The 14,494-nt window shown below is 38.2% G+C and overlaps 1 protein-coding gene across 4 annotated transcripts in view; it reads left to right on the top strand.

Annotated features, from left to right (window-relative positions):
- kcnab2a (potassium voltage-gated channel subfamily A regulatory beta subunit 2a) overlaps window positions 1-13,949 on the top strand; it is a 250,821-nt gene extending 236,872 nt beyond the window's left edge. For all 4 annotated transcript variants that reach the window (XM_048614846.1, XM_048614845.1, XM_048614847.1 and 1 more), the window contains 4 exons: window positions 1,665-1,759; window positions 2,467-2,587; window positions 5,022-5,110; window positions 12,511-13,949. In XM_048614846.1, the coding sequence (XP_048470803.1) occupies window positions 1,665-1,759; window positions 2,467-2,587; window positions 5,022-5,110; window positions 12,511-12,600 (395 nt within the window). In that variant the 3' untranslated portion in view covers window positions 12,601-13,949. The remainder of the gene's footprint in view (window positions 1-1,664; window positions 1,760-2,466; window positions 2,588-5,021; window positions 5,111-12,510) is intronic.
- The last annotated feature ends 545 nt before the right edge of the window (window positions 13,950-14,494 follow it).

Here is a 14,494-nt window from a genome sequence, read left to right as displayed (position 1 = left end):
CACTCGACTGTACTGAAGTAGTCAGGTTTATGCTAATAGAGTTGTAGTTGAGCTGGAGAGGAGCGGAGCCAGACAATCTTCCTGAGGTGAAAATAAGTGATCTTGGTTGGACACCAAGATTGCCGATAGTCTGGTTTAGCCTAGTATAGTTGCCAAACCAAAGAATCAATAGCTAGATGCCTAGGTAATGGAGTTTTGTTGAGAGGATCAAGAATAACGTCTTTGATCTTTTCAATGTTTAACGGGAGGAGATTTCTGCTCATTCTGTGCTTGATATCGTCAAAACAAACTGACAATTTATAGAGTAACAAGGTTTAGAAATATAATGGTCTGATAACGCTATGTGTCATCAGCATATATGTGGAAACTGGTGCTGTGTTTTTGAATGATACTGCCATGGGGCCGCATATCAGAGGTGACAACACGGGTTTGGGTAATAAAGTTATGTTGGGTGATTGTCTGACTGTGGATAAGAATGGAATTGGGGAAACAAGAATCCTATACAGCTGGGCAATAGTGGTTGGGCATTGGAGGAGGTTCATATAGTTAGCCATATCAAAGTTTGCTGACAGGTCGAGAAGCCTCATTTACTTTAGTCTGTCACAGGATATCATTTTTAACTTTGATAAAAGCTGGTTTGATGCTGTGGCTAAGGCAGAAACCTTATCAGAGGGTTTCTGATATGGAGTCTGAAGAAAGTCTGGAAGGCAGTAGCATGTTCAAGAATTTTGGAGAGGAAATGTTGGAAATGTGACACTAGTTTGCAAATCTGAAGAACTCAAGGGTTTTATTTAAAGAGGGGTATTGACAGCAGATTTGAAAGACAGTAGCTGAAGTGAGAGAGAGAACGATACAAGTTAAAGCTGGAAACAGGAAGGGAAGTTATATGGTCAGCAGTACATTGGAAAAAGAGTTATGAGAGACAGGAGATGGGCCTCATCAATGAGATTACTTCAGAGAGAATACTGGGGAGAGAGAAAATAAAGATTGATGTGAGTTTAGGCCTGAGAACCTGTGGGGAGTTTTAGATGAGTTTGACCAAATGGCTGGGGAAATGGTAGAGTCTGCTGTGATCAGATGGTCTCCATTTTAGTGACGGTGAATTCGGTGAGTTCCTGCTCTTGTTGAAGGTGAAGATAGAGGAGACACAGGTTTCAGCAGATAAAAGATGCTGGAGGTTATCGTTGCATTCCAGTTATTCCTAAATTAGTGAGTGGTTTAGACAGGTGAGCAGGATCCAATAGTGCTTCATGTGATCCAGGCAGGTTTGGTAGTTAATCATTTAACCAGTTGTCCTCAAAATCCCTTCGAGCCTGCATTCCTTGGACTTGAGGGAATGGAGGTGAGGGCCATATCAGGGGACCAACTAGAGAAACAGCATAAAATACAATATTTTTAATGGAAATGATGGCTTCAAAAGTAGCAGTGAGGTTTGCAGTTGAGCAAAATATCTTATTAATGAAGAGTCAAATTCTAGATGGGGATTTAGAGTTTGAAAGTGCAACTGTTTTGTTTTGTTCAAGGGTGAAAACCCCCAATTTCTGCCCTAGTTCTGCTGAGATTACCAGATGGCTGCTTTCCCAAGCAGTAACATTTGCTCCAGTGCGTTACTTGAGCTGAGTAGGTGTAACTTACTTTTCTGCTTTTATTACTCTTTGTTGAAGGTGTTGGTGCAATGACATGGTCCCCTTTGGCCTGTGGTATTATTTCTGGAAAATATGACGCAGGAGTTCCTCCTTACTCTAGAGCTTCCCTAAAGGTACAGTAGGAATGTCTTTGTATTGACTTTTTTTAATGTTTGTTCATGGAATATGGGCATCACAGGCCAGGCCAGCATTTATTGCTTGTTCTTGACGATATTGGTGAACAACCCTTCGTGAACTGCCAGGAGGGTAAGTGCACCACAGTGCTATTCATAAACGGAATTCCAGGATTTTAACCAGTTCATTACTATAAACCTAGAATTTAAATCATTTGTAATACTGTTACTGCTACTGTAGTTGAGATGCATATATGTCAAGATAAAATTGTTGTGAATATGTTTGGTTAGAAGAAGATTTTACTGTCATTTGAAGTCAATTCACACATGAATAATTGTTATTGTTTCCTTTCAGTGAAATAACTTTTAAAATTAAAATTAATTATATTTCAAGACAAAAGTGAAATGAATGTAAGAGTTGAAACAACTAGAATATTCTAAGTTAAACAGTAATCTGCACACTGATATAAAGAAATGTAAAGTTTTATTAACTGGTTTGAAATGCGAGGCAAATACATTCCATGACTGTTGCTAGGATTACTATTTGAAAGTCACCGTCACCATAGACAGTATAACTATCTCACCAATCCATTGAGAGAGTGTGATTAGGGTAACTTTTTAAGATTCCGACTTTTGATGTACTGTCTTACCAACTCTAGCTGCTAGCTTTGAAAATAAACATGAACTGAGTCACAATATAATTACAGGGTTACCAGTGGTTGAAGGATAAAATTCTAACTGAGGAAGGCAGACGACAGCAAGGAAAACTAAAAGAACTGCAGGGTATTGCAGAGCGACTGAGCTGCACTCTACCTCAGTTAGCAATAGGTAAGGATTTAATATTGCTATCTGGAAATTGAGAAAAATGGTTGTTGTTCTTAGTAATCTAGAGCTAACAGTTCTTTCTTTATGACTTTGTGACACCACATCATTCTAATGTTCTGTGTCAGGCAGCATTCCTTCATCTGGCTAACATTTTGGAAGCACAAGTGAAGAAATTTGGGCACACAATGAATGTGATTTTCTGACCACTTAGATTAATGGTTATAAAGTTAGATGCAATTCATTCTAGTTTCAAGTATGCACCACTACGAAATGACGCTCCCCATTGGTACACCAATTCAGAATTTGCTCTTGTAGTAATCTGCATTCTGCAACAATTTTTAGAAGCTTTTTTTGTCATTTGGTGAAGTCAGTCCACAACTGAGTAGATGTTCCAGCTTTTTCAGATGCAAAATTTTAGACTGAAATCTAACTTTGAATGAAATACTAGACATTTCACTGAGCCGGGTGAAATTGCAATAAAGGAGCGTTCTGTCACATTTAAAATTCAGCCCAGATTAAGAGCTGTAAAAAGTCGTCGTTCTGACAGGGAGCAAGGTTAGGGTTTAACCAATGTTTTCACCTCATGTGTCTGGTCAGTGAAGCCCCGGTCTTTTAACTATTCTGAGTTTATCGGATACCCTTATTCTTCCTTGTGAATTTTAACAGCAGCCAAGTACAATACCTTTGACATAAAATAACATCCCAAGGTACTAGAGTCCTCAGGAAAAATGGAGGCCAAACCAAAGAAGGCAAGGTTAGGATTAACCAAAAGCTGGGCTGACAAGGTCATTTTTGAGGGGAAATTTTAAGAAGGACATACAAGTGAAGACCAGAAAAACGTATACAAGCACTTTCAGAGCATTGAGTGCAGGCAACTGAGGACATGCTGCTTGTGGTGGGACAAAGGAAAGCAAAGAATTTTAAGAAAATTGTGTCAAAGAAAATGTGTTTGTAGAGTTAAGAGTGAACCAGAGAAATATTTAAGTATGAGGCTGAGAATTTAAATTTTAAATTCAAGATATTAGGAACCTAAGCCAGCATAGGTCACTAAAGTGAAAAGTGAAGGGTGAGTGAGACTTGGAAATAGAAGGGGTAGCAATTTGGGTTGATATAAGTGTGGAAGATAGAGGCCAGCTTGAAGATCATTGGACTAACTGAATTCAGGGATGATAGTGGATTGAATGAGCGTTCCATAGCAAGTCGGTTGAGATTGAGTGGTGGAGGACTATTTTATTTACAAGTGGACAGCCTTTGTGATGAGAAGATATGAGTTCAGAAACTCAGCTTGAGCTCAAGTATGATGCTGAGGGTATAGTTCAGCCTGAGACAGCTGCCATAGTGAAATATGATAGCTGAGTTACAGATTGGGGCAATGGTGAAGTACTGTTTCAGACTGTCCCGATATCCTGACATTCTTCAGTTTTAAAATGTGATCCAGAATCTGTTCATTCAAAGATATTTCTTATTCTTTTATGGTTTTAATCCAAAGGATTATTGCATTAAATTTTAAAACTTTTAAGGTTATGTTGTTTACAGATATTAATATTTCTACGTGAAAGTAGGAAAAAAATGAAGCACGTACCAGACCAAAGCCTTCCCAATTTATATTTGTGGGAATTGTAACAATACATTGAAATCAAAAAGCATAATTTGTCATTGGAGGGACTCAAATCCCAGATTTGATCTTCTAAGGCTGAGAGAAGTGCCTATGTAGATGAATAATTGCTTCTCTCTCCCTCCCATTTCTGGGTGAACACTATAGTCTCTGCTATTCTTGCACAACACTTGATGTACCAATAGTAAATTCTTTTTTGCAATTTAAAGAGATTGTAAAATACACTTGTCATACTTCTTTGTGCTATCAAATAACGTAGATGCAAAGTGATTGTAAATGAAACTATGGAAAGCAAAATTTGTGGTGACCACAGTTCAAAGAAACATTGTACAGTAAGTCCCCATTAAACATTAACATTACATTCACGAAACAATATTAAATGAAAGATTTTCCAAAAACTCTTCTAGTTAGGTTCCATAGAAATGTCCCATCTGCAAGAAAATCATTGTGCACTGTAAGTTTAAGCACTGCCCATTGGTAAATTACTATATTCCTAAACAAAATAGTTTTTAAAATATATTTCTGCCCACTTATTCTCCCTCTTGCTTGGCACCAACCCTGTGCTGACAGGCTTCCCATTTTAATTTATCAATGTGCTGCTAGTGAGTAAGATGTTAGTAGAAGAGATGATGTTTTCCACTGCTTCAAGCAACTGTTCTTGAGATCAATGTCTAATGTTCCAGATCATATTGAAGGCAGGGACATTATTTCCTTCGTGCTGTTAGGTGGTACAGCATAATGCGGACCTGTTTCTGACAATAGATGATCCAGACAGAGTATATACAGCATTCATATTCTAATAATCTTGTGTTTATCTTGCAGCCTGGTGTTTAAGGAATGAGGGAGTTAGTTCTGTGCTAGTGGGAGCCTCTAACACTGAACAACTTCTGGAAAATATTGGAGCAATACAGGTTAGTATCAGTTTAAGTCAAGCAACTGTTGTCCTCAAAAAGACGCAGGAATGTATGTACCTTGCTTTTGGCTGTTGAGCAAAATCTACATTGTGTGTAAATTGATATTGTTTTCTGCGACCAAGTGTGTTACCTGTCCAATGTCAGTAATAAGGACTCCCACCCAAAACTGGAGAGGAGTGGGAGAGGAGGAATTAATTTGTTTTGGACCACTTTGGTACCCATATATAGGATTAAGAAAGTGGTTCTGTTAAGGAAGCTAAAACAGTCCGCAAATATAAGAATCTGACTGGCTTCAGTCTTGATATGGAAAAGATTCACATTCTCATGACAAGATGGCTGAATTAGTAGCATGAATAGAAATGAATTTGATAGCCATTTTAAAGTCAAGATCGGAAGCTGATCGTGAACGGAAATAAAAGAAAATACAGGTTGCTTTGTTAATAAAGGATGTGATCAGTAGTATATGAAATGATCTTGATTCTACTTGGGGGACATAAGAAACAGAAAAAGATCTTACTGGTGAAAGTGGTTTATAGGCTGAAAGACAGTGGTTACACTTTAGGATAGAGTATAAATAGGCTACAGAAGATAATTTTATTTCCATATAGATTAGATAAATCAAATGAGGAAAAAAATGTAGCCTGAGGATGAGTTCATGAATGTATTCTAAACAGTTCTCAAAACAGTACATTCTGGAACCAACCTGGCTATTTTAGACTTTGTAATATGTAATGAAACAAAATTTATTAATGACCTCATAATAAAGGATCCTCAAGTTAAGAGTGATTGTAACATAAGCAAATTTTCATTTAGTTTGAAGGCAAGAAATTTATGTCTAAAAGTAGTGTCTGAAATTTAAGGAAAGGCACTTTAAAGGATATGGAGTCAGTATTGGCTGAAGTGTAAAATAGGTTAAAAGTAACATACCGGAGAAGCAGAAGCCAGCATTTGAGATATTTCATAGTTCTTTGGCTAACTAAAGAAGTTAAGGATGGTATCGCATTGAAAGAAAAGGTAAACAATGCTGGAAAGATTAGTGGTAACCCAGAAGAATAGCGATATTTTAGAAAGCAGCAAAGAATGGCTAAATACTAAAGAGGAGAGAAAAGTAGATCAAAAGGAAGAGAGAAGGCAAAGTGAGGCTGGGGAAATAATGATGGGGAACCAAGAAATGCAGAGAAACGAAATAAATACTTTTGTACCAGTCTTCACAGTAGAAGATACCAATAGCATTCCACAATTACTAAAGATTTAAGGGGTAAAAGGACAGGCAATAAATACAAGAACTATCATTTGACAGAAAGGTGCTAGGGAAACTAATGGGACCAAAGACCAATTAGTCCCCTGGATCTGATGCGATGCATCCTAGGATATGAAAGGAAGTAGATACAGAGATAGCGGACACACAGATTGTAATCTTCCAGGAATCCTTAGATTCTGGAAAAGCCTTAGAGTAAACACCAGTGTAACACCTTTATTTAGAAAGGAAGGAGACGATAAAAGGTAACTATAGACCAGTTAGCTTATGCCTGCTATTGGGAAAATGTTAGTGTCTATTATAAAGGATGTAATGACAGAGCATTTGGAAATGCATAATATGCTCAAGCAGAGTCAGCATGGCTTCATGAAGGAAAAATTGTGTCCAACAAATTGACTAACATTCTTTGAGGAGGCAACAAGCAGGATAGATAAAGGGGAAGCAGTGGATATAATATACTTGGATTTCCAGAATGTGTTTGATAAGGTACTACACATGAGGCTACTTAAGAGCCCACGGTGTTGGAGATAGTATATTAGGAGGGATAGAGCATTGGCTAACTAATAGAAGACAGAGGGGTAAAACAGGCATGTTCATTTTGGCAAACTATAGCTAGTGGTGTTCGACAAGGATCACTGTTGGGGCCACAATTATTTACAATATATATTAATGACTTGAATGAGGAAAGTGAATGTACTATAGGCAAGTTTGTGGGGGGTGTGCCACAAAAATACAAGGGAAGGCAAATGGTGAGGTTGGCACAGGGTTATACACAGGTTAAATGAGTGGGCAAAAACTTGGCAGATGGAATATAATGTGGGGAAATGTGAGGTTATGCATTTTGACAGGAAGAATAGAGAGGCTGAATATTATTTAAGTGGAGAAAGACAGCAAAAAGCTGCAGCTTAATTTGAGAAACCTTGTTCGTGAATCAAAGAGCAAGCATCAAAGTTCAGCGGGTAATAGGAAATGGAAATGAAATGTTGGCCTTTACTTCAAAGCGAGTGAAATCTCAAAGTAAGGAGGTTTTGCTAAAACAGTACAAAGCACTAGTCAGACCACAACTGGAAGATAATGAACCGTTTTGGGCCCGTTATCTAAGGAAAGATAGACTGGCATTGGAGACACTCCAGAGAAGGTTCATTAGGCTGATATCAGGTATGTAAGGACTTTTATGAGAAGAGTTTGAGTGGATTGAGCCTGTTCTTGATATATAGAAGAATGAAAGGTGACCTTATTGAAGGATATGAGATTGTTAGAGGAGTAGACAGGATAGATATGGAAAGGCAGTTTCCTCTTACAGGAACAGTCTAGAACCAGAGGACATCAGCCAAGAATTGGGGGGCGCGCATTTAAAACTGAGATAAGGAAGAATTTCTTCTGAGCGTTGTGAATCTTTGGAATTCTTTACCACTGAGGGCACTTGAAGCTGGGACATTAAACATGTTCAAGGTTGAGATAGATTTTTAATTATTAAGGGAATTGAGAGTTATTAGGAAAAGGCAGGAAAGTAGAATTGAGGATTATCAAATCAGCCGTGATCCCATTAAATTTTGGAGCAGACTCGATGGGCTGAACTGCTCAAATGTCTCATGGTCTCATTGGGGGTAATTATATGAGTGTGATAGAAGATTGGTTAGTGAACAGGAAACCGAGCCCAATAAATTGTTCACTATCAAATTGGAAAACTGCAACTTGTGGAGTGCCACAGGGACCACTTCTGAGGCGTCAACTATTTATAATCTGCCTAGTAATCAGATTTGCTTATGATACAAATATAAGTAGGGAGGCAGACTATTGACAAATGGGAAGTACAATGTCGGAAAATGTGAGTTTGTCCATCTTGGCTGGCAGATTAAACAAAACAGAATATTATTTACAGAGAGCAACTACAAAATGTTGCAGTGCAGAATGTTCTGGATGGCCTTGTACATGAATCACAGAAAGTTAGCATCCAGTTATAGCAAATAATTAGGAAGTCAATTGGAATGTTGCACTTTATAAAAATAGAGATGTCTTGCTACAGCACTTTGGCGAGAATGCACCCTCATCCAATGCAGAGTTTTGGTCTCCTTCCTTAATGAAGAAGATATTTGCATTGGAAGCAGTTCAGAGAACATTCACTATACTGATTTTTGGTATGAAAGGATTGTGTTATGACAATAAGTTGAGCAGGTTGGGCTTATACTCATTGGATTTAGAATAATGAAAGGTGATCTTATTGCTTTGACTATACATTAGTGAGACCACATCTTGACTATTGTGTGCATTTTGATCTCCTTGTTTAAGGAAGAAATGAGTTGTAGATGATTCAGGGGAGGTTTACTAGATTGGTACATGGAATGAACAGATTGTCTGATCAGAAAATATTGAATAGGCTAGGGTTGATTTTTACCAAAGCAAGGATGATTTGAATGAAGTTTTTAAGATCCCAAATTGTTCTGACGTGGTGGACATATGATTGAGTCCAGAACTAGGAGACACTTCTAAAATTAGGAGGCCCCCTTTTAAGACCTCAGTAGTTCTCAAACTTGCGTTATGGGAAATCGCCATAGAAAATCATGCTATAGGGAAATCGCTATAGAAAATTGCTATAGCTGTACACCAGAAAGTATACGTTATCCAAACAGTGTCCACTATTTATCAATCGTGTTACAGCTAATTTGCATTAACGAAACACACATCATAGTAGAATATCTGTATTGATTTTAGGGAGTTTGATATCACAGTTATGCAATATAGGCAGTTGCTGATTTGTAAGTAAATTTCTGAAAGTTTATTGAGTTTATCACAAAGCAGTAGTTGAGATATGACACATTAGTTATTAAGGTAAAGAAGTATACAACAATGACAATTAGGGTGTTCACTGATACCAGGGGACAAGAGGCTGTCAGTGCAGTTTGTGTTGATCTTGTTAACGTGATGGGGGCAGCAACCTGCTCTGTAGCTGGGGTGGTAGTGAACTCCTCCTTTGGTCTTTCTCCTCTTTTTCTGGTTCATCTTCCATCTGCCTGATGAGGACTGTTCAATGAAGACTACTGTCTCAGGATTACCCAATAAAAACTGATGCCTTCAAGACCTGCTTGTTGAGAACTCCCCTCTGTCCATGAGCACTTATTATTGGATTGTATCTCTAGGGGTAGGTAGCTTACACTGTGTCAATAAATTGTCCGAATGCTTTTGTCCAATGGCATGGGACAGCTACTCATGACACAGGCAGCCATTGTCCTCTTTCCCACCTCCATTCAAAAGTTCGTTTTCATTCCTTCTAAGAACAAAATCATCTTATTGTCAAAAACAGTATACTAATAAGATACATTTGGTATCTTTTGTTGCTATTTCAGTGCGCATCATGACATCTGTATATCTCATCATTTTTCTTTTCATTATTCTACACTAGAATTTTGAAAAATGAATCGTTTTTGAAAATTTTGCAAAGTTTAAAGTTACTACTGTAGTTGCTGTTAATTGAAATCTTATGCTACGCAGTAAATAGTAGGAAAATCCAGTTTTTAAAGGTCCCCAATATCCAACAGGACACAGGTGAGACATTTTTTAAAGGTTTGTGCTCCTTTGGAAGTCTATCTCAGAAGGCGATTGAGATGGAGTCATTGAATATTTTTAACACGAGGTGGATATATTCTTGTTAGGTGACGGAATCAAGGTTATCTGGGTTAGATGGGAATCTGGAATTTAAACATAAACAAATCAACCATCATCTTATTGATTGGAGCTGGCTTGTAGGGGTGAATGGCCCACCTCAACTCCTAATATATGTTTGGATAAACATTTAAGTTTTGGAGGAGAGCTGACAGGATAAATTCAGACTGGATATTTCTTTTGGGTGTATCTAGTACTAGGAGGCACAATTTAAAAATAAGAGGTTTCCGATTTAGACCATAAGAGAGAGAAGCATTTGGCCCCATCAACTCTGCACTGCCATTTAATCATGGCTGATATGTCTCTTAACCCCATTCTTCCGCTTTCTCCTCCATAATCCTTGATCCCCTTACTAATCAAGAACTTAACTATCTCTGTCTTAAAGACATTCAATGTCTTGGCCTCCAGAGCCTTCTGCAGCAATAGGTTCCACAGATTCATCCTCTGCCTGAAGAAATTCCTCCTCATCCCAGTTCTAAAGGATTGTCCCTTCACTCTGAGGCTGACCACTGGGTCCTAGTCTCTCCAACTTTTGGAAACATTTTTCTTCACATCCACTCTATCCAGACCTCTCAGTATCTGTAGGTTTCAATGAGATCCTCCCTTATCCTTCTAAACTTCATTGAATACAGGTCCAGAGTCTTCAACAGCTCTTCATATGACAAGCCCTTCATTCCCAGGATCATTCTTGTGAACATCCTCCAGACCCCCTGTAATACCAGCACTTCCTTCCTGAGATACAGGGCCCAAAATTACGCCACAATATTCTAAATGCAGTCTGGCCAGAGCCTTATTCTAAGCAGTACGTCCTTGCTGTTGTCTTCTCTAATGAACGCTAACATTGCATTTACCTTCCTAACTGCCAACTGAACCTACATGTTAACCTTAAGAGAATCCTGAACAAGGACTACTGCTAAGGCCCTTTATTCTTCAGATTTCCAAATCCTTTCCCCATTTAGAAAATAGTCTATGCTGTTTCTTCCTACCAAAGTGCCTAAGTTCCCACTTTCACATATTGTATTTCATCTGCCACTTCTTAATCCATCTCTCCTAGCCTGTCCAAGTACTTCTGCAGCCTCCCTGATTCCTCAATGCTTCCTGTCCCTCCACCTATCCTTCTGTCATCTACAAACTTCGCAGCAGTGCTGTCTTTTCCTTAGTACAGATGATTCATGTATAACGTGAATAGTTGTGGACCCCAACAGTCCCAACACTGACCCGTGTGGGACTCCACTAGTCACTGGTTGCCATTCCTGAAAAAGACCCCTTAACCCCACTCTCTGCCTTCTGCCAGTCAGCCAATCCTCTGTCCATGCCAGTACAATGCCCCTAACACTTAACTTTTGTCTTATTTAGCAGCATCCTGTGCAGCACCTTGTCAAAGGTCTTCTAGAAATCCAAACACCTATGACATGTCCACTGGCTCTCCTTTGTCTCACTTGCTCGTTTACAATAGTGATGAGAATTTTTTTCTCTAAGAGTTGTTAAGTCTTTGGAATTCCCTTCCTCGGAGTGCAGGAGAAGCTGGTTCATTGAATATATTCAAGTTTGATTTAGATTTTTCATCAAGAAGGCTGTCAAGCGGTTGTGGGAGTAGGGGAGAGAATAGCAGGAATTGAGGCCATAGTCAGATCGACCATGATGGGTCAAATAGCCAACTCCTCCTATTTCTTTTCTAAATAATTCTACCAAAAAACTACATGGGGATACAACTAACAGATGTATAATGTACAAGAGTTGTATGATATTTATGGAAGACATTGACAGATCATTTTGGTGATGAGCCCCACTTACACTCAAAGAATGAATCGGTCTCAATTTTCCCATTACTGGTACAGCTTGGCAACTGAAATACCAGCATGACTGTTTGGTAACCGAAGACCAACTATGATTACAGTTACAGTTGTCACTTGTTACAGGAACATCCAATTCTTTGTGGTCTTCCTCAGATTTTTTTTCCCCTGAAATTGTTTTTATTTCTTGTTCTCTCCTTCCCAACCTTCACCCCTCCTCTTCCCCTGATCTGCCTCCTTGCTAGGGGACATTCTACTGATGCTGGTTGCCTTGCAGTATCTCACTCAAAAAGCATTTCTTCATGCAGAAACAATAATCTTTTCAATAACAGCCAACCTGATTCCTGTTCTCAGCCAGCACACACACCTGCACACTTCCAGCAGAGTTTGCTGGATTATTTTCCTCAAGAGTGCAGACATTATGGTATCCTTGAGATCAGATAGCTCAACACAACAGATGAATTCACTGATCATTGTTGCATTTGTTACTTCAAATATTGGTTTCCTTGTTCTGAAGGAAGTCTGATATTGGATACCTGCAGTGGAAAGTTCTTGATTCCCCAACTCTCAATACTTGCCTCCTTAATAGTGCCAAATTTAGACAAAATGAGAGTAAATGCTGTTTCAGTGTGCAAGGCTTTGGGGTAAAATGAAATCAAGTACTATTATCTTATTCTTTTCCCCAGGTCCTTCCCAAGTTATCCTCATCAGTTGTGCATGAGATCGATGGTATCCTGGGAAACAAACCATACAGCAAAAAGGACTATCGATCTTAATGAGGGAGTCAAATGGGCCTGGACTGTTATCTTTCAAAAATAATCTTCTTTGCCTGCTCAAATTGTAACTGAAGTTAATACCAGTATGCTTCTGACGAAGGAATTAAACTTCAAGGTCCTCATGCTGCAGAAACGGATCAAACAAGAAAATATATACCACAAACCAGTGCTGACAAGGCATAGCTGGTTCAGTGGGCTGCCTGTTACCTTTGCTAAGTTTTTAAACTTTTTTTTTTCTTAATGCAGAAATATCACTGGATCACAACAGGTGTTGCATTAAAATTAACATCTGATTTGGCTGGTTTTCCCTGTGATGAAAAACATTATTTTAATGAGGAGCTGTTGCTGGATACGGAATCTTTTGATAATGAATATAAAGTATGGTACACTGCTGGAGCCTGCAACTCATAGATTTGACCGTAATCTAATTGCTTGTTAGGAAACCTAATCAATTGAGGTTTTTCCCCAAAAATAGTATTGCGGGATTCCAGATCTGCACACTTGTGTATATGTTATATACATGCAATTTTATATATATATATATATAAATATACATATATATAAATATGGGCCACAAGTTCAGTGGCGACCTTTCAGATGTCCACAACTGTTAAAGTGGCAGAGATGCTGATTTGAAAAAAAAACATAAAAATGTAACAATATAACATAATCTTGAGGCACTATTGAGCATTGTGCCCTGACAACCGGCTGTATATATATGACAGTAAGAGTTTGGTTTCACTTGCCAACAACATGTAGGACTGTAGATTTAAAATGAGCAGTGACTCTTGACTGATCTATGCATGAATCTATTATAATCAGGATCCGTGTGTATGTATATGCTGCTGATCATGTAAATGCAATGAATCCATGGGCTGTTTTGAAAAGATCATATTACAATAAAAAGATTGATATTGGATAGGTTGGGGTTTGGACATTCAAAGAACTATAGCAGGCTGGAGTCCTTTTTCCCTGGTGTTTTTGTTTTATTCTTCCTTCTACCGTGTTACATCCACCCTGTGTGGCACAGAGCAACGGTCAGAAGTGCTAACATTTTTGCTGAAACATTAAACCAAAGTCTCATCTGCCTGTTCAAGTGGTTCAAACATATGTTAAAGATCCAGTGGCACTATTCGAAGAGGAGCAGGAATTCCTTCTGGCATCTTGACCAATATTCCTCCCTAACCAAGTAGGTGTGAATATACATCAATAAAACATGTACATTAGCTAGCTATTTAATTCTTTGTTGGAGCTCTTGTAATCTGTAAAAATGGCTGCCTCATTTACTCAAAAAATGTCGCTACTATTTTCAAAAGATGAGAGATATATTAAAAATTCAATAAATACAATTTTGTTTTAGCTATGTTGATCTTTTGCTCCTGATCAACTTATGGTTCTTCCCAAAGGAAACATGACTGGAGAGTACAAAGTAAAAGGTATTCTTTGCTAATTCCATCTAATAGTGCAACTTAATCCCTCTGGAAACCCATGCAGTTCTACTGAATCATGTGCCAGAATGATAATTTGAATTGCCCTTCAGTATATGATTAAGACATTTTACTTCATTTGCTTTCATCAGTGCCTTAAGGGGGCATCATCTTGTTTCTTCAAGCCTCCTTTAGACCTCATCTCAATGTTTTCCATTCATTTGATTTTTGTTCTTCCTCTTTATTTACCATCAACTTCTCTATTATTGCTTTTGCTTACTTCACTTATAAAGTTTGTAATTTTTAAAGAAAGTAATTTTAAAACAATCTAAAATCACTGCAACAAAGAAATTCTGGTTATTTTTCCTATTCCCTCCTTAAGCCTTCATTTCCCAAGGCATTAATATTTTGCTGAGGTTTGGAATGATACAGCATAGAAGGTCGAACAGTACTTTGTGTCTCGTTGA

The sequence above is a fragment of the Rhincodon typus genome, chromosome 31 (genome assembly GCF_021869965.1).
Source record: "Rhincodon typus isolate 14 chromosome 31, sRhiTyp1.1, whole genome shotgun sequence".
In the NCBI taxonomy this organism is placed as follows: domain Eukaryota; kingdom Metazoa; phylum Chordata; class Chondrichthyes; order Orectolobiformes; family Rhincodontidae; genus Rhincodon; species Rhincodon typus.
The sequence above is the reverse complement of the archived record's forward strand: the minus strand, read 5'-3'. Positions and strand labels throughout refer to the sequence as shown.